Consider the following 27,520-nt stretch of genomic DNA (forward strand, 5'->3'; position numbering starts at 1 on the left):
TTTTGGGAAGCTCTGAGGGTTTTTGGGAAGCTCTGAGGAGTTTTTGGGAAGCTCTGAAGGTTTTTGGGAAGCTCTGAAGGTTTTTGAGAAGCTCTGAGGAGTTTTTAGAAAGCCCTGAAGGTTTTTGGGAAGCTCTGAGGAGTTTTTGGGAAGCTCTGAGGAGTTTTTGGGAAGCTCTGAAGGTTTTTAGAAAGCTCTGAGGAATTTTTGGGAAGCTCTGAAGGTTTTTGGGAAGCTCTGAGGAGTTCTTGGGAAGCTCTGAAGGTTTTTGGGAAGCTCTGAAGGTTTTTGGGAAGCTCTGAGGAGTTTTTGGGAAGCTCTGAAGGTTTTTGGGAAGCTCTGAGGAGATTTTGGGAAGCTCTGAAGGTTTTTGAGAAGCTCTGAGGAGTTTTTGGGAAGCTCTGAAGGTTTTTAGAAAGCTCTGAGGGTTTTTAGAAAGCTCTGAGGAGTTTTGGGAAGCTCTGAGGGGTTTTGGGAAGCTCTGAGGGTTTTTGGGAAGCTCTGAGGAGTTTTTGGGAAGCTCTGAGGGGTTTTTGGGAAGCTCTGAGGGGTTTTTGGGAAGCTCTGAGGGTTTTTGGGAAGCTCTGAGGAGATTTTTGGGAAGCTCTGAGGAATTTTCGGGAAGCTCTGAGGAGTTTTTGGGAAGCTCTGAAGGTTTTTGGGAAGCTCTGAGGAGTTTTTGGGAAGCTCTGAGGGGTTTTTAGAAAGCCCTTAAGGTTTTTGGGAAGCTCTGAGGGTTTTTGGGAAGCTCTGAGGAGTTTTTAGAAAGCTCTGAAGGTTTTTGGGAAGCTCTGAAGGTTTTTGGGAAGCTCTGAGGAGTTTTTGGGAAGCTCTGAAGGTTTTTGGGAAGCTCTGAAGGTTTTTGGGAAGCTCTGAGGGGTTTTTGGGAAGCTCAGGGGTTTTGGGAAGCTCTGAAGGTTTTTGGGAAGCTCTGAGGGGTTTTTAGAAAGCTCTGAAGGTTTTTGGGAAGCTCTGAAGGTTTTTGGGAAGCTCAGGGGTTTGGGGAGCTGCCGGAGCTCCAGAGCTGTGCTGTCCCCAGTGCCGTGCCTGGTTGTCACTGCCGTGTCCCACAGAGCCAGCAGCACTCCAGCTGTCCCTGGCACGGGTGACACTGGCAGGAGGGCTCAGGAGGAGCTCAGAGACCCCAGCCAGGACAGGGAAACCCCTTGGCCACTGTCCCCAAGCTGCTGCTGCCCCTTGTCCCCTGTCCCCAGAGCAGGAGGGCAGGCTGGCAGGGGTGGGGCTGCTGAGGTGACACAGAGGGGTGTGTGTGTGTCCCCTCAGAACGAGGTGACGCTGCTCAGGAACGAGGTGGCTCAGCTGAAGCAGCTGCTGCTGGCCCACAAGGACTGTCCTGTCACAGCCCTGCAGAAGAAGAGCCAGGGCTACCTGGGTGAGTGAGGGCTGGGCTGGGCTGGGCTGGGCTGGGCTGGGCTGGGCTGGGCTGGGCTGCCAGCGAGGGGACTGTCCCCTCAGGCCGTGCCTGTCACCGCCCTGGCACCTCCCTGTCACTCAGGGTCACTGCAGGGCAGGGCTGGCACAGCATGGGGAACAGCAGGGAGGGCTGGGCTGGGCACAGGACCCCCCAAAATCCCCAAAATCAGAGCCCACAGGCCACAGCAGGGAGTGCTGAACACCTGGGCTGGGCACAGGACACCCCAAAATCCCCCCAGAGCACAGCAGGGAGTGCTGGGCTGGGCACAGGACACCCCAAAATCCCCAAAATCCCCCCAGGGCACAGCAGGGAGCGCTGGGCTGGGCACAGGACACCCCAAAATCCCCCCAGGGCACAGCAGGGAGGGCTGGGCTGGGCACAGGACACCCCAAAATCCCCAAAATCCCCCCAGGGCACAGCAGGGAGCGCTGGGCTGGGCACAGGACCCCCCAAAATCCCCAAAATCAGAGCCCACAGGCCACAGCAGGGAGTGCAGAACACCTGGGCTGGGCACAGGACACCCCAAAATCCCCAAAATCAGAGCCCCCAGGGCACAGCAGGGAGCGCTGGGCTGGGCACAGGACCCCCCAAAATCCCCCCAGGGCACAGCAGGGAGTGCTGGGCTGGGCACAGGACCCCCCAAAATCCCCAAAATCCCCCCAGGGCACAGCAGGGAGTGCTGGGCTGGGCACAGGACCCCCCAAAATCCCCCCAGGGCACAGCAGGGAGTGCTGGGCTGGGCACAGGACACCCCAAAATCCCCCCCAGGGCACAGCAGGGAGTGCTGGGCTGGGCACAGGACCCCCCAAAATCCCCCCAGGACACAGCAGGGAGGGCTGGGCTGGGCACAGGACACCCCAAAATCCCCAAAATCCCCCCAGGGCACAGCAGGGAGTGCTGGGCTGGGCACAGGACCCCCCAAAATCCCCCCAGGGCACAGCAGGGAGTGCTGGGCTGGGCACAGGACACCCCAAAATCCCCCCCAGGGCACAGCAGGGAGTGCTGGGCTGGGCACAGGACCCCCCAAAATCCCCCCAGGACACAGCAGGGAGGGCTGGGCTGGGCACAGGACACCCCAAAATCCCCAAAATCCCCCCAGGGCACAGCAGGGAGGGCTGGGCTGGGCACAGGACACCCCAAAATCCCCCCAGGGCACAGCAGGGAGCGCTGGGCTGGGCACAGGACACCCCAAAATCCCCCCAGGACACAGCAGGGAGGGCTGGGCTGGGCACAGGACCCCCCAAAATCCCCAAAATCAGAGCCCACAGGCCACAGCAGGGAGTGCAGAACACCTGGGCTGGGCACAGGACACCCCAAAATCCCCAAAATCCCCTCAGGGCACAGCAGGGAGTGCTGGGCTGGGCACAGGACCCCCCAAAATCCCCCCAGGGCACAGCAGGGAGTGCTGGGCTGGGCACAGGACACCCCAAAATCCCCAAAATCCCCCCAGGGCACAGCAGGGAGTGCTGGGCTGGGCACAGGACACCCCAAAATCCCCCCAGGGCACAGCAGGGAGTGCTGGGCTGGGCACAGGACCCCCCAAAATCCCCAAAATCCCCCCAGGACACAGCAGGGAGTGCTGGGCTGGGCACAGGACACCCCAAAATCCCCAAAATCCCCCCAGGGCACAGCAGGGAGTGCTGGGCTGGGCACAGGACACCCCAAAATCCCCAAAATCCCCCCAGGACACAGCAGGGAGTGCTGGGCTGGGCACAGGACACCCCAAAATGCCCCCAGGGCACAGCAGGGAGTGCTGGGCTGGGCACAGGACCCCCCAAAATCCCCAAAATCCCCCCAGGGCACAGCAGAGAGTGCTGGGCTGGGCACAGGACACCCCAAAATCCCCAAAATCAGAGCCCACAGGCCACAGCAGGGAGTGCTGGGCTGGGCACAGGACACCCCAAAATCCCCCCAGGACACAGCAGGGAGTGCTGGGCTGGGCACAGGACACCCCAAAATCCCCCCAGGACACAGCAGGGAGTGCTGGGCTGGGCACAGGACACCCCAAAATCCCCCCAGGACACAGCAGGGAGGGCTGGGCTGGGCACAGGACACCCCAAAATCCCCCCAGAGCACAGCAGGGAGCGCTGGGCTGGGCACAGGACACCCCAAAATCCCCCCAGGACACAGCAGGGAGTGCTGGGCTGGGCACAGGACACCCCAAAATCCCCAAAATCTCCCCAGGGCACAGCAGGGAGTGCTGGGCTGGGCACAGGACACCCCAAAATCCCCAAAATCCCCCCAGGCCACAGCAGGGAGTGCTGGGCTGGGCACAGGACCCCCCAAAATCCCCCCAGGGCACAGCAGGGAGGGCTGGGCTGGGCACAGGACCCCCCAAAATCCCCAAAATCAGAGCCCACAGGCCACAGCAGGGAGTGCTGAACACCTGGGCTGGGCACAGGACACCCCAAAATCCCCCCAGGGCACAGCAGGGAGTGCTGGGCTGGGCACAGGACCCCCCAAAATCCCCAAAATCCCCGCAGGGCACAGCAGGGAGGGCTGGGCTGGGCACAGGACCCCCCAAAATCCCCAAAATCCCCCCAGGGCACAGCAGGGAGTGCTGGGCTGGGCACAGGACACCCCAAAATCCCCTCAGGGCACAGCAGGGAGTGCTGGGCTGGGCACAGGACCCCCCAAAATGCCCCCAGGGCAGAGCAGGGGGTGCTGGGCTGGGCACAGGACCCCCCAAAATCCCCCCAGGGCACAGCAGGGAGTGCTGGGCTGGGCACAGGACCCCCCAAAATCCCCCCAGGACACAGCAGGGAGTGCTGGGCTGGGCACAGGACCCCCCAAAATGCCCCCAGAGCCCCCAGAAGTGCCACCTGCTGTCCCTTGGCCCTCGGGGTGGCAGCGGCCGTGCGGGCAGTGCCCAGGGCAGGCTGTGTGTCCCTGTGCCCCCCCAGGTGGGTGCCAGGGGTGGCTCCAGCCCCCCCCCCTGCCCTGGCTCATCCCTTGGAGGTGCCAAATTTGCAGCAGAGGGTGTCAGGAGAGGCCAGACTCCCTCCATGACATCACGGAGCTCCATTGCTCATTCTCTGCCATTCCCACCCAGCTGGCTCGGCTCGGCAGTTAAAAAAAAAAAAAGGAAAAATCTCTTTTTTATCTCCTCTTCTCCCCATAATTTTTTTTTTTTTTTAATGCTGTCTGTTTCATTATAACCAAGCTGGGAGCTGAACACGATCTGGGTCCTGCTGCCCTCCCTGCAATCACAATTCCAGGCTGGGAGAGGCTTTGGGAGGACGCTGGAGTCCTCTAGCGTTCCTTGGAAAAACGGGAGGGTGAGCTGAGAGAATGGAAACTGCAGGGAGAAAAAGGGGGGAAAAGATCTAAAAAATATCTTTAAAAATGTCTTAAAAATATCTAAAAAAATCTCTAAAAAATATCAAAAAATATATATTAAATATATCTAAAAATATCTAAAAAGTATCTAAAAATATCTAAAAAAAATCTCTAAAAAATATCTAAAAATATATATATAAAAGATATCTAAAAATATCTAAAAAATATCTAAAAAAAATCATTAAAAAACTAAAAAAAATCTTTAAAATATCTTAAAAAATCTAAAAAATATATATAAAAGATATCTAAAAAATATCTAAAAATATCTAAAAGATATCTAAAAGATATCTAAAAAATATCTAAAAAATATCTAAAAATATTTTTAAAATATCTAAAAAAAATCTAAAAAAGATCTAAAAAAATCTAAAAGATATCTAAAAAAATCTTTAAAATATCTAAAAAATATAAAAAAAAATCTTAAAAAATATCTTTAAAAAATCTAAAAAATATATATAAAAGATATCTAAGAAAGATCTGAAAAATATCTAAGAAATATCTTAAAAATATCTGAAAATTGTCTAAAAAATATCTAAAAAATATCTAAAAATATCTAAAAAATATCTTAAAAAATCTAAAAAAATCTAAAAAATATCTTAAAATATATAAAAAATATCTAAAAAATATCTAAAAATATCTAAAAATATCTAAAAAATATCTAAAAATATCTAAAAGATATCTAAAAAATATCTGAAAAATATCTAAAAAATATCTTAAAAATATCTTTAAAAAATCTAAAAAATATATATATCTAAAAATATCAAAAAGATATCTAAAAAAAATCTAAAAATATCTAAAAGATATCTAAAAAAATCTTAAAAATATCTTTAAAATATCTAAAAAAATCTAAAAAAAAATCTTTAAAAAAATCTAAAAAATATATTCAAAATCTAAAAATTATTTTTAAAACTATCTAAAAAATATCTAAAAATATCTAAAAAAATATCTAAAAAATCTAAAAAATATCTTAAAAAATCTTAAAAATATCTTAAAAACCCTAAAAAAACCCTAAAAAATATCTTAAAATATCTAAAAAGTATCTTAAAAAAAATCTAAAAAATTCAGAGTTCCTGGGGCTGCGCCTTGCCCCCATGCCTGAGTCTCTGGGATTCTGTCCTGCCCTGTGGGGATGTGCCTGAGGGGTCCTGGCCCAGCCACTGTCACCCCTGGGTGGCTCAGAGCCACTCGGATGTCCCCACATCCCAGCCCTGCAGAGGGTGTGGGGGCTCCCTGCTTCTCCCTGCTCACCCCCAGGTTCCCAATTCCTCTCCCCACAGCAGCAGGAATTCATCACCCGTCTGAAGGCTGAGGAGGAGAGTCACCCCCTCCCCTCTGACCCTTTTTATGGCCGAGATTTGTGGCCAGGCAGGTCCTGGACAAAGCCCCGGGTCCCTGATGGAATCACAGCTGCTCTGGGCACCCGGCAGCTTTATTGGCAGCACCTTGTAAATCTTGGGGTGCACGGCGAGGGGATTGCTCTGCTCGACCTTGCCCAGCCCAGGGGAGGGGTCCGACCCCACTCCTCATTTTGGTTGGGGTTTCATGGGGCAGAAACATCGCAGCTCCTGCCTTTGTTTGCTCCTGGAAAGGGAGGTGGAATTTCCTGCTGGCATCTCTGGGTGCCCTCTGAGAGCTCCCAGGTGATCTCCAGCTCTGCCTCCCAAAATTCTGGAAGCTGCTGAACAAAGGGAAGGAGGGAGGGCTCTGCCTTTGTCTGCCCCCGTCCCCTCAGGGTGCTGCAAATCCCCAAAAATCGGAGCAGGCAAAGCCCTGGGGTGGGCTCTGATTGATTTGAACGTCTTGGGGAGCAATAAAGAGCAAAGCAGGTGATTTAGGTAAAAAATGCCCCCCGAAGGCCAGCTCCTGGGCCTGCTGAGGGGATCCTGCTGCCCCTGGCAGGTGGGGAAGGGGCTGCTCAGCCTCGGCTCCGAATCCTGCGGGGAAATTCATTCCTGTTAACGAGGGATGGATGGTCGGGGAATCGGCGGGTGGGAGGAAGGGTGTGCCGGTGCTGCCCTCCTCGGGAAGCTGTGCTGCTTCCTGCCTGGAGCTGGGGAGGATCCAGCCTGCTTCTCCTCGGGATGGGGCAGCAATCCCGGAGGGAGGGAGGGGAGCGTCCTTGTGTCCCGGCTCTTGGTCCTGTCCCAGTCCTGCCCGAAGGGAGGGGGTTCCATATTCCGTGGGGGTGGTTTCTTGCTGCTCCAGGCTGGAGAGGGGTCCTGGCTGGAGTGGGGTCCTGGCTGGAGTGTCCAGGCTGGAGAGTCCAGGCTGGAGAGTTCAGGCTGGGGAGTCCAGGCTGGAGAGTTCAGCCCATTCCTGCTGGTCCCTGATCCCCCTCTGGGCCAGCCCTGTTTCTACCCCAAACCAGCCCCATTCCCACCCCAAACCAGCCCCATTCCCAAACCCCAAACCAGCACAATTCACTCTCCAAGCCAGCACCATTCCCACCCCAAACCAGCCCCATTCCCAAATCCAAACCAGCCCCATTCCCAAATCCAAACCAGCCCCATTCCCAAACCATCCCCATTCCCACCCCAGACCACCCCCATTCCTAAACCCAAACCAGCCCCATTCCCACCCCAAACCAGCCCCATTCCCACCCCAAACCAGCCCCATTCCCAAACCCAAACCAGCCCCATTCCCAAACCCAAACCAGCCCCATTCCCAAACCCCAGAGCAGCCCCATTCCCCCCCAGAGCAGCCCCTGTCCCCCCCGTCCTGCTGCCCCTGTCCCCCCTGTCCTGCTGCCCCTGTCCCCCCTGTCCTGCTGCCCCTGTCCCCCCCGTCCTGCTGCCCCTGTCCCCCCCATCCTGCTGCCCCTGTCCCCCCTGTCCTGCTGCCCCTGTCCCCCCCGTCCTGCTGCCCCTGTCCCCCCGTCCTGCTGCCCCTGTCCCCCCTGACCCCTCCTCTCTCGGTGCCCCTGTCCCCCCCGTCCTGCTGCCCCTGTCCCCCCTGTCCTGCTGCCCCTGTCCCCCCCGTCCTGCTGCCCCTGTCCCCCCCGTCCTGCTGCCCCTGTCCCCCCCATCCTGCTGCCCCTGTCCCCCCCGTCCTGCTGCCCCTGTCCCCCCCATCCTGCTGCCCCTGTCCCCCCCATCCTGCTGCCCCTGTCCCCCCCGTCCTGCTGCCCCTGTCCCCCCCGTCCTGCTGCCCCTGTCCCCCCTGTCCTGCTGCCCCTGTCCCCCCTGTCCTGCTGCCCCTGTCCCCCCCGTCCTGCTGCCCCTGTCCCCCCCGTCCTGCTGCCCCTGTCCCCCCTGACCCCTCCTCTCTCGGTCGCCGTTCCTCCCGGCAGAGAGCCCCAAGGAGAGCTCGGAGCCCTCGGGCTCGCCCGCGCCCGTCATCCAGCACAGCTCGGCCTCGGCCGCGCCCAACGGGCTCAGCGCCGCTCGCTCGGCCGCCGAGGCCGTGGCCACCTCGGTGCTGGCCCAGATGGCCGGGCAAAGGACAGAGCTGGCCGTGCCCCCGGCCTCGCATGTCATCATGGCACCACAGTCGCAGTCTGCCGGCAGATGATGGCCCCGGGCCGGGAGCGCCCGCACGGACTGAGCGCCGCCCGCAGCGAGCGCGGGCGCCGGGACCTTCCCTCCCTTTCCTTGCTGGGCTTTGGTTCTCCTGGCTCTGTGCTGGTCTGAGAGGAGGGCGGGACCCGGGGCTCCCGCGGCTGACACTACATCGGGACAGCCCCAGGCGCTGGCCCTGTCCCCGGGCAGGGGCTGTGACACTCCCTGCTGTCCCCGTGCTGCAGGGGGCTGTGACACTCCTTGCTGTCCCCAGGCAGGGGCTGTGACACTCCTTGCTGTCCCCGTGCTGCAGGGGGCTGTTACACTCCTTGCTGTCCGCGGGCAGGGGCTGTGACACTCCCTGCTGTCCCCGTGCTGTCCCCATGCTGCAGGGGGCTGTGACACTCCCTACTGTCCCCGGGCAGGGGCTGTGACACTCCTTGCTGTCCCCGGGCAGGGGCTGTGACACTCCTTGCTGTCCCCGTGCTGTCCCCATGCTGCAGGGGGCTGTGACACTCCTTGCTGTCCCCGGGCAGGGGCTGTGACACTCCCTGCTGTCCCCATGCTGCACAGGGACAGACCCTCCGTGCTGTCCCCGTGCTGTCCCTGGCTGTCCCCGCTCCCCAAGTCATTGCACCTTCACCAGGAGCCTCCCGGAGCTCTGAGCTCTGGCATCGAGGGCTCCTCCCAGCCCCAGCCCCAGCCCCAGCCCCAGCCGTGGATTTTGGGAAGCAGGACTGCTCTGCGTTTGTGCCCCAGCAGCTGGGACAAGGGGACAGCGTGGGGCTGGGGACAGACGGGTCCCCAGGAGCTCAGGGGCTGCTCCGGGCCGGGTGCTGGCACAGGGACGGCCTGGCCGGGGCCGCTCCCGCATTCCCAGGAAATGGGAGTGGGACAAGGGAGGGCCCAGCTGGCAGTGACAACAGCTGGGCAAACCCAGCCCACCCTCCCGGAGCAGCTCCCGGACCTCGATGACCTCAGTAATGGTGGCCTTAAATCACGGGATTGGTGCCTGCTCCGAGGGAGGGAGCCGGGAGCAGGGTCGGGGTTTGGTGACCTGGAGCAGGCCAAGGATTCACTCCTGACCCTGGGCAGGGTCGGATCCCACCCTCCACGGAGAGGGGCTGGGGTCGGGTCCCTTGTCCTGCCAGGTGGACCCTGGGCTCTGTCCCGTGTGCCCCTGCGTGGCTCCAGAGCTTCCCTGGGTGGCACAGCCGGAGCCGGGAATGGGGAACAGGGAATGGGGAATGGGGAAGGGAATGGGAATGGGAATGGGAATGGGAAGGGCTGCTGCTTGGTTTTGGGAAGTGGAAGAAATCTCGTCCCGGTCCGTGGACCTGCTCCAGCCCCTGGAATTCCTGCCCCTCCTGGGTCCCTCCTCAGCCAAGCCCCCCCTCAGGTCGCACTCGCCACTTTGGAGCCAGGTTGGTTTGTCCAGGTGATTTTGGTTGGTTCCTCCACGCTTGGGGGGTTCCCAGGGACAGCGAAACCCAAAGCCAAGGCTGAGCAGGAGACTGGGATCAGCACCGACGGGAAGATCCTGGGGTTTGGGGTTTGGGGTTTGGGGTTTCCCCAGCCGTGGAATCCGGCTTCTCCCCCTCGCTCTTGTGCAGCTCATCCTCAGCTGGATCAGGATCGGGGTCAGGCTGGGTTTGTGTTGCTGCTCCCCTTCTTCCTCCTGCTCATCCCAGCCCCTCTCCGTGCTCCAGCCTTGGGATCTCTTGTCGGGGTCCCACACATCCCCCAAACCCCTTTTCCCCCCTTAAAGCTGTTCCCAAAGCCCAGTCCCGAGTCCCGGCTGTTTCCAGCGCTCCCTGTCCCCACCTGGATGTTCCTGCGGCAGGGCGTGGCCAGGGGGGCCCAGGTGAGGCCAGGGAGGGCTCGGAGCCGTTTTGGGGGATCCTTGGGGGGTTTGCAGGGGGTGCAGGATCCTCCCGTGCTGTGGGGGAGCCGAGGTGTCCCTCCAGGGAATATCGGGGGAGGGGGAGTTGGGCTCTGGGCTGGTCCCAGCGCTGGTTCCCCGTTTGCTGTGGGGGCCTCGCTGGCAGAACTGGAATGAGCAAAGGCCGGAAAATCCAGGACGGAGTTTGGATCGAAGGCAGCAGCTTCCCCAGCCCCTCGTTTTACCCTCGGGGCACTGAGAGTGGCCGGATTGTGTCTGATGGGCTTGTCCTGCCTCGCTGCTCTTCCCGGGAATCCTCCTGGCCCCCTCGGGATGGGGGTGCAGGAGCAGCTTTCTCCCCGTCCCTCCATGCCCCGAAGCTCCCCATTCCCACATCCCCCATCGCCAGTGCCTTGAAAATTCTGCAAATCCCCAAAAAGACCAGGGGGAAGCTCCGGAGGTGGTCAGGGACAAGCAGGGAACGAGCTGAACCCGGGTTCGGCTCCACCTGGGTCACTCACAGGGTTGGAGCTTCCCGTGCCCATTCCACGCGTGTTTTACCCCAAAAGCAGCCGCTCCTCACTTCGTGACCAGTTTTGGGGCAACCCCCCCCCCGATTCTGCTCCCTCCGTGCTGATTCCTCCCGCTTGGCCGGGGGTGGCAGCCCCTGGCCCCGCTCGGCAGCGCCGGGCGCCTGCACTTTGCTCTGCCAGCCCCGGGAATCCCGGGGGGCCGAGCCTTCCTCCTGTCCCCGCTCCTGTCCCCGCTCCTGTCCCCTCCTGGGTCCCCTCCCTGCCGGGACCTGCGGCCCGGGGGACCCCGGGGGCTCCTCGCGGCTCCGTAGGGCTCCGGTAGGGCTCCGGTAGGGCCGGGCTGGGGGAGCCCGGGCAGCGGGACTGGCTGCGGGGATTTGGGGTTCGTGGATTTTATCGGAATTCTGGAATAGGAACGAATGGCTGCAGACCCCGGGAACCCCACGGCGAGGGAGCTGCGGCTCCCTCCCTCCTCTTCGTCCCTCTTCAGCCTCCAAATCCCCGCGCATCGGGCGGGGTGGGAAGAGCTGGAGCCCCTTCCCCCCCCCCACTGGTGTTTGGTCCGGGATTCTTGGCCCAGGTGGGAATTGTGACATTTTGGGGCTCCTGGACCCGTTCCTGCTCTGTTCGCCCCGGGGGGGCCCCAAAACGAGCCCGGGAGGTGCCGAAGGGACACGGGAGGAGGGTCCTGGGCGTGCCCCCCACCCCCCAGCTGCTTTGTGCCACGAGCTTTGACGATCAATAATGGAAGAAGCCAAAAAGGTCCCCCGAGTACCTGTGTAGTATCTTATCAGTCCATATCGACGCGTATACGCACCCATGTATCGTAGATCGGCCGCCGCGGGTCTGACCCGACCCCCGCAGCCCCCGAGGGACCCCCGCCCCACCCGGGCTCCTGTGAGCGGGTCCTCACAGCCCCCGCGGGGGCTCGGGGCCGCGGGGGGACCCGGGGGACACGTCCCAGCCTCCCCCAGCCCTCGGCCGTGTCATACCAAACATGTAACGTGCCTTTTATTTATGCTGCAAATATAACATTAAAATATTACCCAGGAGCCGCCGGCTGCTGCCCTTTGTGCGGGGTGCGGGCTGGGGACACCCCCGGTGTCGCTTTGTCCCACGGACACCCCTGGTGTCCCCGGGGCTTCACGGTGTGGGTGGCGCTGGACCGAGGGTGACACCGGCGGGACCCGGCGTGGGACTGCCACCCCTCAGCGGGGGAGCTGCTTGTGGGGACACCGCAGTGTCCCGGGGCCATTTCCGATGCGTTTTTTGGGGCGATTTCGGCTGGTTTGGGGTCGGGGGGAGCCGCGGCCGCGCCGTCGGGGCTGCAGGAGCGCGCAGCGGCCACCGGGGGGCGGCAGCGAGAAACGGGAGAGCGGGGGGGGGCGGGGGGGACCGGGGAGGGGTCTCGGGGTGGGGGTGATGGGGAACAGGGGAGGGGTCCCGGTCTGGGGGTGATGGGGAACAGGGGAGGGGTCTCGGGGTGGGGGTGATGGGGAACCGGGGAGGGGTCCCGATGTGGGGGTGATGGGGAACCGGGGAGGGGTCTCGGTCTGGGGGTGATGGGGAACAGGGGAGGGGTCTCGGTCTGGGGGTGATGGGGAACAGGGGAGGGGTCCCGATGTGGGGGTGATGGGGAACAGGGGAGGGGTCTTGGTCTGGGGGTGATGGGGAGCAGGGGAGGGGTCTCGGTCTGGGGGTGATGGGGAACAGGGGAGGGGTCTCGGTCTGGGGGTGATGGGCTGGCTGGGGGACCGGGGAGGGGTCCCGGTCTCAGGGGGTCCTGGCCTTGTGGAGTCCCGGTGCAGCACGGGGGTCCCGGGGGTCTCGCTCCGCAGCCCCGGCCGTGCCGGTTGCGGGGCCCGGGCGGGGCGGGAGGTGCGGGGCCCTCCCGTCCGCCCATCCATCCGTCCGTCCGTCCGTCCGTCCCCGGGGGCGGCTGTCGCGGCTGCTAAATGGGTTTCATTAACGGCGGCGGGGCCGGGGCTGTTCCCGCCGCCCCCCGCTCCCCCGGGACCCCCGGCCCGGCCCGGCCTGGCTATAAGAGGAGGCGGCGGCGGGGCGGGGGCGATGGCGGGGGCGATGGCGGGGTGCCCGGTGCTGCTCCTGCTGCTGCTGCTGCTGGCGGGGACCCCGCGCTCCGCCCGCGCCTGTCCCGGGACCCCCGGCCCGGCCCCGGTGAGCCCCGGCCCGGCCGGAGCGGGGGGTCCGGTTTGTGGGGGGATGCTCGGGGTCGGGGGTCGCGCTCCTGTTCCAGGACCGCTGTGACCCCCGGTTCTCCCCCGCCTCAGGCCGCCGCCGCCGCCGTCCCGGGGCCGCCCCCCGCTGCTGCCGCCGCCCTGGGAGCGCTGCTCCGGTCCCTGCAGCGCCCCGGCCGCGCCCCCGGGGCCGCCCTGCCGCCGCCGAGGTGAGCGGGGCTGGGGGCCCGGCTGGGGGGTCTGGGGGACACCGAGGGACGGGGTCGGGGGGTTTGGGGACAGCGCGGGGACGCAGGACGTGGGGAGGGACATGGGCGGTGTGGGGTGCCTGAGAAGGGTCGCTGCTGTGGGGACGGGGGTGCCCATTGGGTGTCCGTGCTCAGCCCGTTCCCATCCGTCCGTCCGTCCACCCCTGTCGGTCTGTCTGTCCCCATCCTGTCCCCGGTGTGGATCAGCGGTGCCGTGTCTCCCCGGCAGGTCGCGGTGGGGGCCGCCGGGGGGGCCCCAGGCCCGGCTCAGCCCCCGCAGCCGGGACCCCCCGGTGGCTCCGTTCTGGACCATGGCGACCCCGCAGCGCTTCGGCCGCCGCCGCTGAGCCCGGCCCCGAGCCCGGCCCGGCCCGGGCCCCTCGCTGGCTCCGTCCGTCCCCCAATAAAGCGATTTGTCCCCCCCAGCCCTCGCCCTCGCTCTGCTTCCGCCCCGGGGCGGGTGGGGGGACGCGGCTCCCGCCCCTCTCCGCCCCCCGGCCCCAAGCAGACACCGACACGCGGAGTACAAACCCCCCCAGCTTTATTCTGGGGGGCCGATGGCACCCGGGGACCCTCCAGAACGGGGGGGGGCCAGGCCGGAGGGGCACCCCGGGCCCTGAGGTCCGTCTGTCCGTCCATCCACAGCGGGGTCGGGGCGATGGCCGCGGGTGGGGCCGCGTCCGGAGGTCCGAGCGCTGCCCGGCGGGTCCGGGGACAGGTGCCCGTGCCCGGCGGGACTCGCTGGTCCCAGACGGGCCTCGCTGGTCCCCGGGCAGGACTCGCTGCCCCCGGGCGGAGCTCGGTTGCCCCCGGGCAGGGCTCGCTGGCCCCGGGCGGGCTCACTTGCCCCCGGCCATGATGCGCAGGTACTGCAGCGCGTTGCGGGCCGCCTGGGCGCGGGCACCGTCGCGGGACGGGGCGGCTCCGTGGCACACCGTGGTCGGCTGCGTGGACAGCTCCACCAGGCACTGGTGCAGCCCGCTGAGGCTCAGCGCGTCTGGGGGCACAGCGGGGTCACCCCACGGCCCAGCCAGGGCACCGCGGGGCGCCGGGGCAGGGCTGAAGGGGGGCGCCCGGGGCTCACCGATGTCGAGGTAGCTGATGGCGAAGCTCTGCTCCTCCGAGAGCTCCTGCAGGAGGGCGCAGGCCCCCCCCGGCGCGGGGTTGCCCCCGCGGCTCCGCAGCTGGCCCAGCTTCTCGCCCGCCGAGTTGCGCAGCGAGTCCCAGGTGCAGCCGGGGGCGCGGCCCCGCAGCCCCTCCAGCCGGGGGCACGTCTGGGGAGGGGGCACGGGGGGGCTTGGGGACCTGCCCAGCTCCCGGGGTCTGTCCCGACCCCCCCGAGGGAACGGCGGGGACACCCCCGGGGCCACCCAGCACCCCAAACCCAGAGGGTGCCCCTCCCCACGGCCTGGAGCAGGGGCACAGAGGGGACTCTGGGGGGCTCTGGGGGACTCTGGGTGGCTCTGGGGGACTCTGGGTGGCTCTGGGGGACTCTGGGTGGCTCTAGGGTGGCTCTGGGGGACTCCGGGGTGGCTCTGGGGGACTCTGGAGTGGCTCTGGGGTGGCTCTGAGGTGGTTCTGGGGGACTGTGGGTGAATCAGGGTGACTCTGGGGTGGCTCTGGGGGACTCTATGGGACTCTGGAGTGGCTCTGGGTGGCTCTGGGGTGGCTCTGAGGTGGCTCTGGGGGACTTTGGGGGACTGTGGGTGACTCTGGGGTGACTCTGGGGGACTCTGGAGTGGCTCTGGGTGGCTCTGGGGTGGCTCTGAGGTGGCTCTGGGGGACTTTGGGGGACTGTGGGTGACTCTGGGGTGACTCTGGGGGACTCTGGGTGGCTCTGGAGTGGCTCTGGGGTGGCTCTGAGGTGGCTCTGGGGCACTGTGGGGGACTGTGGGTCAATCAGGGTGACTCTGGAGTGGCTCTGGGGGACTCTGGGTGGCTCCGGAGTGGCTCTGGGGTGGCTCTGAGGTGGCTCTGGGGCACTGTGGGGGACTGTGGGTGAATCAGGGTGACTCCGGGTGACTCAGGGTGGCTCGGGGGTGGCTCTGGCTGCCCGTGTCCCTCCCAGTGCCCCCAGTACCATGTTGAACTGGTCCTCCTCGCCCTCAGCCTCGCTGCCGTCGCGCGGCTCCATGGGGACGTTGTGGATCCTCACCAGCATCTTGGCGGCCGCGTTGCGCTTGGCCAGCTTCTTGGAGGTGCCGCTGCCTGGGGAGGGGCCGGGGCTGAGCCGGGACCCCCGGGCCTGCCCCGGGACCCCCGGCCCTCCCCGGGACCCCCGGGCCCGCCCCTCACCGATCTCCACGAATCTCTCCACGCGGCACGTCATGGTGAACTCCTTGCGGTGCGCCGGCCCCGACTCCTGCGTCACCGTGTACTCGGGCAGGCGCCAGCCCTTCTGCACCACCAGCTCCTGCGGGGACAGGCCACCCGCGGGGACATGGGGACACGGCCACCCCCCAGGGGACATGGCCACCCCAAGGGGACATGGGGACACGGCCACCCCCGAGGGGACACGGCCACCCCACCCCCGAGGGGACACGGCCACCCTGTAAGGACATGGGGACACGGCCACCCCCAAGGGGACATGGGGACACGGCCACCCCCGAGGGGACACGGCCACCCCCAAGGGGACACGGCCACCCCCAGGGGACACAGGGACACGGCCATCCCCGAGGGGACATGGGGACACGGCCACCCCCGAGGGGACATGGGGACATGGCCACCCCCGAGGGGACATGAGGACACGGCCACCCCAAGGGGACATGGGGACACGGCCACCCCCGAGGGGACATGGGGACACGGCCACCCCCGAGGCGACATGGGGGACACGGCCACCCCCAGGGGACATGGGGACACGGCCACCCCCGAGGGGACACGGCCACCCCACCCCCGAGGGGACACGGCCACCCTGTAAGGACATGGGGACACGGCCACCCGCGGGGACATGGGGACACGGCCACCCCCAGGGGACATGGCCACCCCCCAGGGGACACGGCCACCCGCGGGGACATGGGGACATGGCCACCCCCGAGGGGACATGGGGACACAGCCACCCCCGAGGGGACATGGGGACACAGCCACCCCCGAGGGGACACGGCCACCCCCGAGGGGACACGGTCACCCGTGGGGACATGGGGACATGGCCACTCCTGAGGGGACAGCCCCGAGCTGCCATCAGCAGCCCCACAAGGGGATAATCGGCCCCAAAATGGGGATAATGGCCCCAAAATGGGGATAATTGTCCCCAAAATGGGGATAATGGCCCCAAAATGGGGATAATGGCCCCAAAATGGGGATAACCGGCCCGAACAGGCATAACTGTCCCCAAAAGAGGGATAAGCAGCCCAAAGCAGGAATAACTGTCCCTAAATGGGGATAACAATCCCAAAATGGGGATAACTGTCCCTAAATGGGGATAATCGATCCTAAAATGGGAATGACTGTCCCTAAATGGGGATAAACAGCCCAGAAATTGAGATAACAATCCATAAATGGGGATAATCAGTCCCAAAATGGGGATAACTGTCCCTAAATGGGGATAAGCACCCCCAAAATGGGAATGACTGTCCCCAAATGGAGATAATCAATCCCAAAAAGGGAGTGACTGTCCCTAAATGGGGATAAGTGGCCCCAAAAAGGGAAGGACTGTCCCCAGAAGGAGGTGACTGTCCCCAAAACAGGAACAACTGTCCCAAAAAGGAGGAAAAGACCCCAGACCCCATCGTGTCCCCCACCCCAGAAATGGGTAAGGTCACCCCCACCCCCAGACCCCACCGTGTCCCCCCACCCCCCTCAGGGTGAGGTCACCTCCAGACCCCATCATGTCCCCCCCACGCCCAGACCCCACTGTGTCCCCCACCCCCAGAAATGGGTGAGGTCACCCCCAGACCCCACCGTGTCCCCCACCCCCCTCAGGGTGAGGTCACCCCCAGACCCCATCGTGTCCCCCCACCCCAGAAATGGGTGAGGTCACCCCCACCCCCAGACCCCACCGTGTCCCCCCCACCCCCCTCAGGGTGAGGTCACCCCCAGACCCCATTTGTACCCCCCACCCCAGAAATGGGTGAGGTCACCCCCAGACCCATTGTGTCCCCCACCCCCCTTAGGCTGAGGTCACCCCCAGACCCATCGTGTCCCCCCACCCCCAGAAATGGGTGAGGTCACCCCCAGACCCCACTGTGTCCCCCCCACCCCACTCAGGGTGAGGTCACCCCCAGACCCCACCGTGTCCCCCCCCACCCCCCTCAGGCTGAGGTCACCCCCAGACCCCACCGTGTCCCCCACCCCCAGACCCCACTGTGTCCCCCACCCCCCTCAGGGCAAGGTCACCCCAGACCCCACCGTGTCCCCCACCCCCAGACCCCACTGTGTCCCCCACCCCCCTCAGGGCAAGGTCACCCCCAGACCCCACCGTGTCCCCCACCCCCAGACCCCACCGTGTCCCCCCCAGCCCGGCCCGGCCCGGGGGGCTCGGTGTCCCCTCGTGTCCCCTCCCGGTGCCACCCACCTGCAGAGCCCCCACGGGGTTGCACTCGGACTGGGGGGGGGACACCGGCGTCTTCATCTCCAGGGGGGGCCCCCTGTGGGGCACGGGGGTCAGGGGGCACCCACGGCCCCCTCGGGGGGCCCAGAGGGGCCGGGGGCTCTTGGGAGGGGGGTGGGGACACGGTGGCCCTTACCTGGGGGAGGGGGGGGGGCGCGGCGGGGGCCGAGGGGGGCGCGGCGGGGCCGGGCTCTGCGGGGGGCTCCGGGGGGAAAGGAGAGCTGGGGGGGGGGGCAGGGGTCAGAGCCACCCCCCAGGCCTCGTGGGGACCCCCTGCAACCCCCAGACCCCCCGAGACACCCCCAGATTCCCCTGGGAGCCCCCCAGATTCCCCTGGGAGCCCCCCAGACCCCTCCCAGATTCCCCCTGGGAGCCCCCCCAGACACCCCCAGATTCCTCTGGAAGCCCCAGACCCCCCCAGACTCCCCTGGGAACCCCCAGACCCCCCTAAACCTCTTTTGAGAGCCCCCAGACCCCCCCCCCCAGATTCCCCTAGGAGCCCCCAGACCCCCCCAGATTCCCCTGGGAGCCCCCAGATTCCCCCTGGGAGCCCCCAGACCCCCCCCCAGATCCCCCCAGATTCCTCTGGGTGCCCCCAGACCCCACCCCAGATTCCCCTGGGAGCCCCCAGACCCCCCCAGACCCCCCCAGATTCCCCTGGGAGCCCCCAGACCCTTCCAGATTCCCCTGGGACCCCCCAGATTCCACTGGGACTCCCCCAGACCACCCCAGATTACCCCTGGGAGCCCCCAGACCCCCCCAGACCTCCCCAGACTCCCCTGGGAACCCCCAGACGCCCCCAGACCCCCCAAGATTCCCCTGGGAGCCCCCAGACCCCCCCCCAGACCCCCCCAGATTCCCCTGGGAGCCCCCAGACCCCCCCAGACCCCCCCAGATTCCCCTGGGAGCCCCCAGACCCCCCCCAGACCCCCCCAGATTCCCCCTGGGAGCCCCCAGACCCCCCCCCAGACCCCCCCAGATTCCCCTGGGAGCCCCCAGACCCCCCCAAGCTCCCCCCCAGACCCCCCCAGACCCCCCCAGATTCCCCTGGGAGCCCCCAGACCCCCCCAAGCTCCCCCCCAGACCCCCCCAGACCCCCCCAGATTCCCCTGGGAGCCCCCAGACCCCCCCAGACCACCCCAGATTCCCCTGGGAGCCCCCAGACCCCCCCCCAGACCCCCCCAGATTCCCCTGGGAGCCCCCAGACCTCCCCCAGACCCCCCCAGATTCCTCTGGGAGCCCCCAGACCCCCCCCAGACCCCCCCAGATTCCCCCTGGGAGCCCCCAGACCCCCCCCCCAGACCCCCCCAGATTCCCCTGGGGGCCCCCAGACCCCCCCCAGACCCCCCAGATTCCCCTGGGAGCCCCCAGACCCCCCCCCCAGACCCCCCCAGATTCCCCTGGAAGCCCCCAGACCCCCCCAGACCCCCCCAGATTCCCCTGGGAGCCCCCAGACCCCCCCAGATTCCCCCTGGGAGCCCCCAGACCCCCCCAAGCTCCCCCTGGGAACCCCCCAGACCCCCCCAGATTCCTCTGGGAGCCCCCAGACCCCCCCAGACCCCCCCAGACCCCCCCAGACCCCTCCCATCCCAGGATCCCAGACTGCCCTGGACGCCCCCTCCCCCCGGAGCCCCCCAAACCTGGGGTGCCCCCCCCAGCCCCCCCAGCCCCACCTGTGCTCCAGGGGCTCCAGCATGGCCCCCCCCCCTCTGAGCAGCCTCAGGGCCACCTCGGCCGCCTTGTGCTTCGCCGCCTTCTTGCTGGGACCCTGCCCTGGGGGACAGCGGGGACACCGGGACCCTCAGGGACACCGGGGACCCTCAGGGACACCAGGGGACACCGGGACCCTCAGGGACACCGGGGACCCTCAGGGACACCAGGGGACACCGGGACCCTCAGGGACACCGGGGACCCTCAGGGACACCAGGGGACACCGGGACCCTCAGGGACACTGGGGACCCTCAGGGACACCAGGGGACACCGGGACCCTTAGGGACACTGGGGACCCTCAGGGACATCAGGGGACACCGGGGACCCTCAGGGACATTAGGGGACCCTCAGGGACACCAGGGGACACCAGGGACCCTCAGGGACACCGGGGGGGACACCAGGGGACAGCGGGGACCCCTCCCCACCGCCCCCTCCTGTGGCCCCCAGAGTTCCCCCTCGGTGTCCCCGTCCCAAAGCACGGGGGAGACCCCTGGGGACAAACAGGGGGGTCCCCACCTGGGGACAGGGTCTGGGGTCCCCTGGTGCAGGGGACATCCCCGGGGGGGGCTTTGGGGTCCCACCAGTGCCCAAGGGGACACGGGGGGGACCTGAGGGGTCAGGGGTCCCACAGTGGTGTCCCCAAGGGGACAAGAGGGATGGGGAGGGGACAAGAGGGACAGGGTGGGGACAAGAGGGACAGGGTGGGGACAAGAGGGACAGGGTGGCCCAGGACAGCTGTGGGGGCTCCCCAGGGGGGTCCTGGGTCACATGGTGATGTCCCCAAGGGGACACGAGGGACAGGGTGGGGACAAGAGGGACAGGGAGGGGACAAGAGGGACAGGGTGGGGACAAAAGGGATGGGGAGGGGACAAGAGGGACAGGGTGGGGACAAGAGGGACAGGGTGGGGACAAGAAGGGCAGGGTGGGGACAAGAGGGACGGGGTGGGGACAAGAGGGACAGGGAGGGGACAAGAGGGACGGGGTGGGGACAAGAGGGACAGGGTGGGGACAAGAGGGACAGGGTGGCCCAGGGTGGCTGCGGGGGCTCCCCGGGGGGTGCCGCGGGTCGGGGTCCCACCGGTGCAGCTGATGTCCCCGAGGGTGACACGGAAGGTGAAGTTGGGCTGGTGGGCCTGGCCCTCGGCCTTGAGCAGGTCGTAGCCCGGGGTGCGGCCTAGGCGAGTGCCATACTCCTGCAGCAGGCTGATGGGCGTCTTGCCGGGGCTGGCGGCCACCATCTGCTCCAGGCTGCGGGGACAGCGACACGCTGGGACAGACAGGGACAGCGACAGCGACAGGGACAGCGACACGGCAGGGACAGCGACACGCTGGGACACAGACAGGGACAGCGACAGGGACACGGCAGGGACAGGGACAGGGACAGAGACAGGGACAGGGACAGGGACAGGGACAGGGACAGGGACAAGGACACACTGGGACAGGGACAGCAACAGGGACAGTAACAGGGACACGGCGGGACAGCGACAGGGACAGGGACAGGGACATGCTGGGACAGCGACAGGGACAGGGACAGGGACAGAGACAGGGACACGGCTGGGACAGGGACAGGGACACGGCGGGACAGGGACAGGGACAGCGACAGCGACAGGGACAGCGACAGGGACACGCTGGGACACAGACAGGGACAGCGACAGGGACAGGGACAGCGACAGGGACACGCTGGGACAGGGACATGATGGGATAGGGACAGGGACAGGGACAGGGCGGGACAGCGACAGGGACACGCTGGGACAGGGACAGGGACACGGCAGGGACAGGGACATGGACAGGGACACGATGGGACAGGGACAGGGCTGGGACATGATGGGACAGGGACACGCTGGGACAGGGACATGATGGGATAGGGACAGGGACAGGGACAGAATGGGACAGGGACATGCCGGGACAGCGACAGGGACACGCTGGGACAGGGACAGGGACATGGTGGGGGACGGGGACACGGCGGGGACAGGAACACGCTGGGGGGACACGGTGGGACAGGGACAGGGACACGCTGGGACACGGGGACAGGGACAGGGCTGGGACAGGGACAGGGGGACAGGGACATGGCAGGGACAGGGACACGCTGGAACAGGGGACATGGCGGGGACAGGGACAGAGCTGGGACAGGGCAGGACAGGGACAGGGATACGGGGACAGGGACACGGTGGGACAGGGACACGGCAGGGACAGGGACATGGCAGGGACACAGTGGGGACAGAGACACAGCTGGCACCCACCGATGCAGGGGGGATAGGGGGACACAGGGACAGGGACACGGCTGGCACCCACGGGGACACAGGAGTGTGGGGACAGGGGTGGCACTGCAGGGACACGGGGCCAGGGGTGGCATCCGCTCCAGGCTGGGGACAGGGCTGTCACCAGGGCTCAGAGGGGACACAGGGACACGGGTGGCAGTGCCACGGGGCGTTGGGATACGAGGACAGGGGTGGCACCGCTGGGGACACGGGGGTGGCACTGCCACGGAGCATGGGGACATGGGGTGGCATTTGCGCGTGACGTGGGGACACGGGGACAGGGATGGAGCCCTGGCACAGGGAGGGGACACGGGGACAGGGGATGGCAGTGCCACACAGGGCGGGACACGGTGGACAGGGATGGCACTGCCACACACCGCGGGGACACGGGGACAGGGATGGAGCCCTGGCACAGCGGGGGGACACGGGACAGGGGATGGCAGTGTCACACCACCGCGGGGACACGGGGACAGGGGATGGCACTGCCACACAGGGCGGGGACACGGAGACAGGGATGGCACTGCCACACAGGGCGGGGACACGGGGACAGGGATGGCACTGCCAGCCGGGGACACGGGCAGGGGATGGATGGCACTGCCGCACATCGCGGGGACAGGGATGGCAGTGCCACACACGGCGGGGACAGCGCTGTCCCCCCCTCCCCCCGCCCCTCCCCCGCCCCGCCCGAGCCCGGCCTAGGCCGCCCCTCCCCCCGCCCGCCGCCGCCAGCGCGGGGGCCCCGGGCGGTGCCGGGGAGCCCCGGGGGGCCCCGGGCGGTGCCGGGCGGTGCCGGGGGCCGCCGGGGGTCCCGGTACCTGGGGAAGGCGCCGCCGCTCCGCCGGGCCCCGCCCGCCCCCTCCTCGCTCATCCCCGCCGCCGCCGGCCGCCGCCCGCGCCGCCAGGGGGCGCGCGGCATCACGGGAGCGCCGCGCCGCGCGGGGGGCGCTGGGAAGTGTAGTCCGCCCGGAGCGGCCCGCAGTGCGCGCGGCCGCCGCCAGCCCTCCGGCGGACTACACTTCCCGTAACCCCCCGCGGCAAGGGGAGGGAGGGAGCGCGGAGGAGGCGGGAAGCGCGGTCACGTGGTGCTGGAGGGGCGGGGAGGGGGCCGTGCCTCAGTTTACCCCGAGAGGGGTCAGGGGACAGTGGGGACTGTGGGGACATGGGGACTGTGGGGACAGTGGGGACAGTGGGGACAGTGACGAGAGTGGGGACAATGGGGACATGGGGACAGTGGGGACATGGGGACAATGGGGACAGTGGGGACATGGGGACAGTGGGGACAGTGGGGACATGGGGACTGTGGGGACAGTGGGGACAGTGGGGACAGTGGAGACAATGGGGACAGTGGGGACAGTGGGGGACAATGGGGACTGTGGGGACAGTGGGGGACAGTGGGGACAGTGGGGACATGGGGACTGTGGGGACAGTGGGGGCCATGGGGATTGTGGGGGACAGTGGGGACAGTGGGAGCAGTGAGGACAGTGGGGACATTGGGGACAGTGGGGACATGGGGACTGTGGGGACAGTGGGGGACAATGGGGGCAATGAGGACAGTGGGGACAGTGGGGACATGGGGACTGTGGGGAGATGGGGACTATGGGGACAGTGGGAGATAATGGGGACAGTGGGAGATAATGGGGACAGCGGGGACATGGGGACAGTGGGGGACAATGGGGGCAATGAGGACAGTGGGGACAGTGGGGGACAGTGGGGGACAGTGGGGACATTGGGGACAGTGGGGACATGGGGACTGTGGGGACAGTGGGGACAGTGGGGGACAATGGGGGCAATGAGGACAGTGGGGACAGTGGGGGACAGTGGGGGACATGGGGATTGTGGGGACAGTGAGGGCAGTGGGGACAGTGACAGATAACGGGGACAGTGGGGACATGGGGACTGTGGGGGAGATGGGGACTATGGGGACAGTGGGGGGCAATGGGGACAGTGGGGACAGCAGGGACAATGGGGACAGTGTGGCAGAGGTGCCACTGGTCAGAGTGGGAGCGCAGGGATCACACCGGGAGCGTGGGACACCCGTACTGGGAGCACTGGGATGGCACTGGGATGGCCCCGGGATGGCACTGGGGACACTGGGATGGCACTGGGAACACTGGGGCACTGGGATAGCACTGGGAGCACTGGGATGGCCCCGGGATGGCACTGGGGACACTGGGATGGCACTGGGACGGCACTGGGATGGCACTGGGAGCACTGGGATGGCCCCGGGATGGCACTGGGAGCACTGGGATGGCCCCGGGACGGCACTGGGATGGCACTGGGGGCACTGGGAGCACTGGGATGGCACTGGGGGCACTGGGAGCACTGGGATGGCACTGGGAGCACTGGGATGGCACTGGGATGGCCCCGGGATGGCACTGGGAGCACTGGGATGGCACTGGGGACACTGAGATGGCACTGGGAGCACTGGGATGGCCCCGGGACGGCACTGGGATGGCACTGGGAGCACTGGGATGGCACTGGGATGGCCCCGGGATGGCACTGGGGACACTGGGATGGCACTGGGAACACTGGGGGCACTGGGATGGCACTGGGGGCACTGGGATGGGGCACTGGGAGCACTGGGATGGCCCCGGGACGGCACTGGGATGGCACTGGGGGCACTGGGACAGCACTGGGATGGCCCTGGGATGGCACTGGGATGGTACTGGGGACACTTGGAGCACTGGGATGGCCCCGGGATGGCACTGGGAGCACTGGGATGGCACTGGGGACACTGAGATGGCACTGGGGGCACTGGGATAGCACTGGGAGCACTGGGATGGCCCCGGGACGGCACTGGGATGGCACTGGGGGCACTGGGAGCCCTGGGATGGCACTGGGGGCACTGGGAGCACTGGGATGGCACTGGGATGGCACTGGGAGCACTGGGATGGCACTGGGAGCACTGGGATGGCACTGGGATGGCACTGGGAGCACTGGGATGGCACTGGGGACACTGAGATGGCACTGCGGGCACTGGGATGGCACTGGGATGGCACTGGGAGCACTGGGGGCACTGGGATGGCACTGGGATGGCACTGGGAGCACTGGGATGGCCCTGGGATGGCACTGGGAGCACTGGGATGGCACTGGGATGGCACTGGGATGGCACTGGGAGCACTGGGGGCCCTGGGATGGCACTGGGAGCACTGGGGGCACTGGGAGCACTGGGATGGCCCTGGGACGGCACTGGGGTGGCACTGGGATGGCCCCGGGATGGCACTGGGGACACTGGGATGGCACTGGGATGGCACTGGGAGCACTGGGATGGCACCCGGGATGGCACTGGGAGCACTGGGATGGCACTGGGATGGCACTGGGGGCACTGGGATGGCACTGGGAGCACTGGGATGGCACCGGGATGGCACTGGGAGCACTGGGATGGCACTGGGGGCACTGGGATGGCCCCGGAATGGCACTGGAGCACTGGGATGGCCCCGGGAGCACTGGGATGGCACTGGGAGCACTGGGAGCACTGGGAGCACTGGGATGGCACTGGGGGCACTGGGGGCACTGGGATGGCCCCGGAATGGCACTGGGAGCACTGGGAGCACTGGGATGGCACTGGGATGGCACTGGGAGCACTGGGATGGCACTGGGAGCACTGGGGGCACTGGGATGGCACTGGGATGACACTGGGATGGCACTGGAGCACTGGCATGGCTCCGGTGCCCCGGGCGCTGCCGGGGCCGCTGCCCGCGGGGTCACGGCGGCACCGGCGGGGCCGGCGCTGGAGTCCCGCTGCTGACGCCGGTCGGTGCCGGTGCCGGTGCCGGGTGCAGGCCCGGGAGCGGTCCCGTGCCCGTGCCGGTCTCTGCGTGCCGCGGGGTGGTCCCGGTGCAGAATCGGGGTCCCGGTACGGAACCACGGCGCTCCCGGTGCCGGTTTCTCCCGGTGCCGTTCCGGGGGTCCCGGTGTCGCTGAGGCCGACCCGGTGCCGGTCCGTGCCGGTGCCGAGCGGGGGTCCCGGCGCAGTGTTCGGGTCCCGGTGCAGTTTCGGGGTCCCGGTGCGGTGTCGGGGGGCTCCCCGGTGCCGGTCTCTGCCGGTGCGGTATCTGGGTCCCGGTGCCGGTCTCTCCGCTGCGGCGGTTCCCGGTGCGGTACCGGGGTTCCGGTGCGGTATCGGGGGGCTCCGGGTGCAGCATCGGGGTCCCGGAGCGCTGCCGGGGGGGCTCCCGGTGCCCGTGCCGGTCTCTCCGGTGCGCGGGGCGGGGCCGGGGCGGGGCCGTTCCCGTCGGGCGGGGCCGTTCTCGCCGCTCGCCCCGACCGCGGCCCCGGCCCCGGTACCGGCCCCGCCCGCCGGGCCCAGCCCCGCCAGCACCGGCACCGCCGGGACCCCCCCGGCAGCGGGACCCCCCCGGGACCCCCCGGCATCACCGGCATCCCCGGGCGCGGGGCCCGGAGCCCCCCCAGGTACCGGCACCGGCTCGGGGGGGGGGGGATGCGCCGGGATGGGGGGAGGGGGCAGGGCCGGGGATGCGCCGGGATGGGGGAGGGGGCGGCGGGGCCGGGGGGGGCTCAGGGCCCCCCCTGCATGGCCGGGACCCCCCCCCCCAGGCCCGGGGGGAGGCCGCGCCCTCCCCTCCCCCCTCGGCCGCGGAGGGGGGGCTGGGGGGGGGTTGTGTGGGGGGGGGGGGGGGAGGGGACGCGCGCGGCCTCCCGCACGCGCGTGATCCCCCCCCCCAACCTTGCACGCGCGCGTGCACGCGGGCGACCCCCCCCACATCCCCCCCCCTCCCGCCCCATCCCCCCCCGGCCGTGCCCGCGCTCGTGACCCCTTACACGCGCGCGCGCGCGCAAACGGCGGCAGGTGCGTGCGCGCGCGCCCCTCACGAGAGCGCGCCCCCCCCCTTTGCACGCCCGTGCCCCCCGCCCCCGTCACGCCACGTCCCCCGCACCCCCCCCCCCCCCCCCAATGTCGCGACAGGGCGCCGTGTCCCGACATGACGCGCCGGCGGGGGCGCTGTTTCGCCCTCCTCCCACACTGCGCTGTCGCGACATGGGCCCGGCGCTGTCGCCTGTCGCAAGTGACGCCCTCCCCCCGCTCTGTCCCAACCCCCCCCAGGGTCGCGCCCCCCGCTCCTGCCTCAGTTTCCCCGGGGGTGGGGAGGGGGGGAGGCCCCAATCCCTTACCGGGATGACGTCACCGTGTGACGTGATGTCACCGCGGGGGGACACGCGCGACACCTGGAGGGGCGGGTCGCGTCCCCCTCCCCCGCGGGTCCCTCGGGGTGACGCTCGGCCCCTCCCCCGCCCCCCCCCGCCACTCACCCCCCCCCCCCCGAATTTCAGTGATGACATCATCGCCGGCCGCGCTGTTGCCATGGCGACTGTCCCCCCCCCCCGGTGACCCTCGTGCCTCAGTTTACCCCGAGCCGCTCGCGCGTGCCCGGGGGTGACCTGGCGAGGAGGGGGCGAGTGTGCGGGGGGCAGGAGGCACGCACGTGTGCAAAGGGGTCACACGCGTGTTTGGGGGGTCCCGTGGGCACTGGGGGGGCGGTGACACACCCGTGTGGGGGTCAGCCCCCTGTTCCGGGGGTGCCCGGACCCGCTGAACGCTCGCCCCCAATGCCGGGGGTGCCCCGCTGACCCCTCACCCCCGGTTTGGGGTGTCTGTGGTGCCCGATCCCCACTGACCGCTCGCCCCCTGTCCTGGGGATGCCCCGCTGACCGCTCGCCCCCGGTTTGGGGTGTCCGGCCCCGCTGACCGCTCGCCCCCCCGTTTGGGGTGCCCCGCTGACCGCTCGCCCCCTGGGTTGGGGTGCCCCGCTGACCGCTCGCCCCCCGGTTTGGGGTGTCCGGCCCCGCTGACCGCTCGCCCCCGGGTTTGGGGTGTCCGAGGTGCCCGATCCCCGCTGACCGCTCGCCTCCCAGTTT

The 27,520-nt window shown here is 66.4% G+C and overlaps 3 protein-coding genes across 5 annotated transcripts in view; 2 read left to right on the forward strand and 1 right to left on the reverse strand.

Moving 5' to 3' along the window:
• The window catches only part of LOC132340764 (cyclic AMP-dependent transcription factor ATF-7), a 74,518-nt gene extending 62,783 nt beyond the window's left edge, over nt 1–11,735 (forward strand). For all 3 annotated transcript variants that reach the window (XM_059871838.1, XM_059871840.1, XM_059871839.1), the window contains exons 11-12: nt 1,285–1,393; nt 8,061–11,735. In XM_059871838.1, the coding sequence (XP_059727821.1) occupies nt 1,285–1,393; nt 8,061–8,400 (449 nt within the window). In that variant the 3' untranslated portion in view covers nt 8,401–11,735. The remainder of the gene's footprint in view (nt 1–1,284; nt 1,394–8,060) is intronic.
• Nucleotides 11,736–12,765: 1,030 nt separating this feature from the next.
• On the forward strand, nt 12,766–13,476 carry LOC132340730 (pro-FMRFamide-related neuropeptide FF-like). Its single transcript, XM_059871789.1, has 3 exons — nt 12,766–12,861; nt 13,050–13,090; nt 13,359–13,476. The coding sequence occupies exons 1-3, from the start codon at nt 12,766–12,768 to the stop codon at nt 13,474–13,476; spliced, it is 255 nt and encodes an 84-aa protein (XP_059727772.1).
• Nucleotides 13,477–13,653: 177 nt separating this feature from the next.
• Nucleotides 13,654–22,585, reverse strand: TARBP2 (TARBP2 subunit of RISC loading complex). The gene is made up of 9 exons (XM_059872024.1): nt 22,459–22,585; nt 20,464–20,633; nt 19,349–19,448; nt 17,798–17,896; nt 17,640–17,712; nt 15,425–15,542; nt 15,210–15,337; nt 14,214–14,403; nt 13,654–14,126 (listed from the first exon to the last, which is right to left on the reverse strand). Exons 1-9 carry the CDS (start codon nt 22,557–22,559, stop codon nt 13,969–13,971), a joined length of 1,137 nt encoding a protein of 378 aa, XP_059728007.1. The 5' UTR covers nt 22,560–22,585; the 3' UTR covers nt 13,654–13,968.
• Between the last annotated feature and the right edge of the window lie 4,935 nt (nt 22,586–27,520).

Source organism: Haemorhous mexicanus, chromosome 33 (assembly GCF_027477595.1).
Source record: "Haemorhous mexicanus isolate bHaeMex1 chromosome 33, bHaeMex1.pri, whole genome shotgun sequence".
Taxonomy (NCBI): Eukaryota; Metazoa; Chordata; class Aves; order Passeriformes; family Fringillidae; genus Haemorhous; species Haemorhous mexicanus.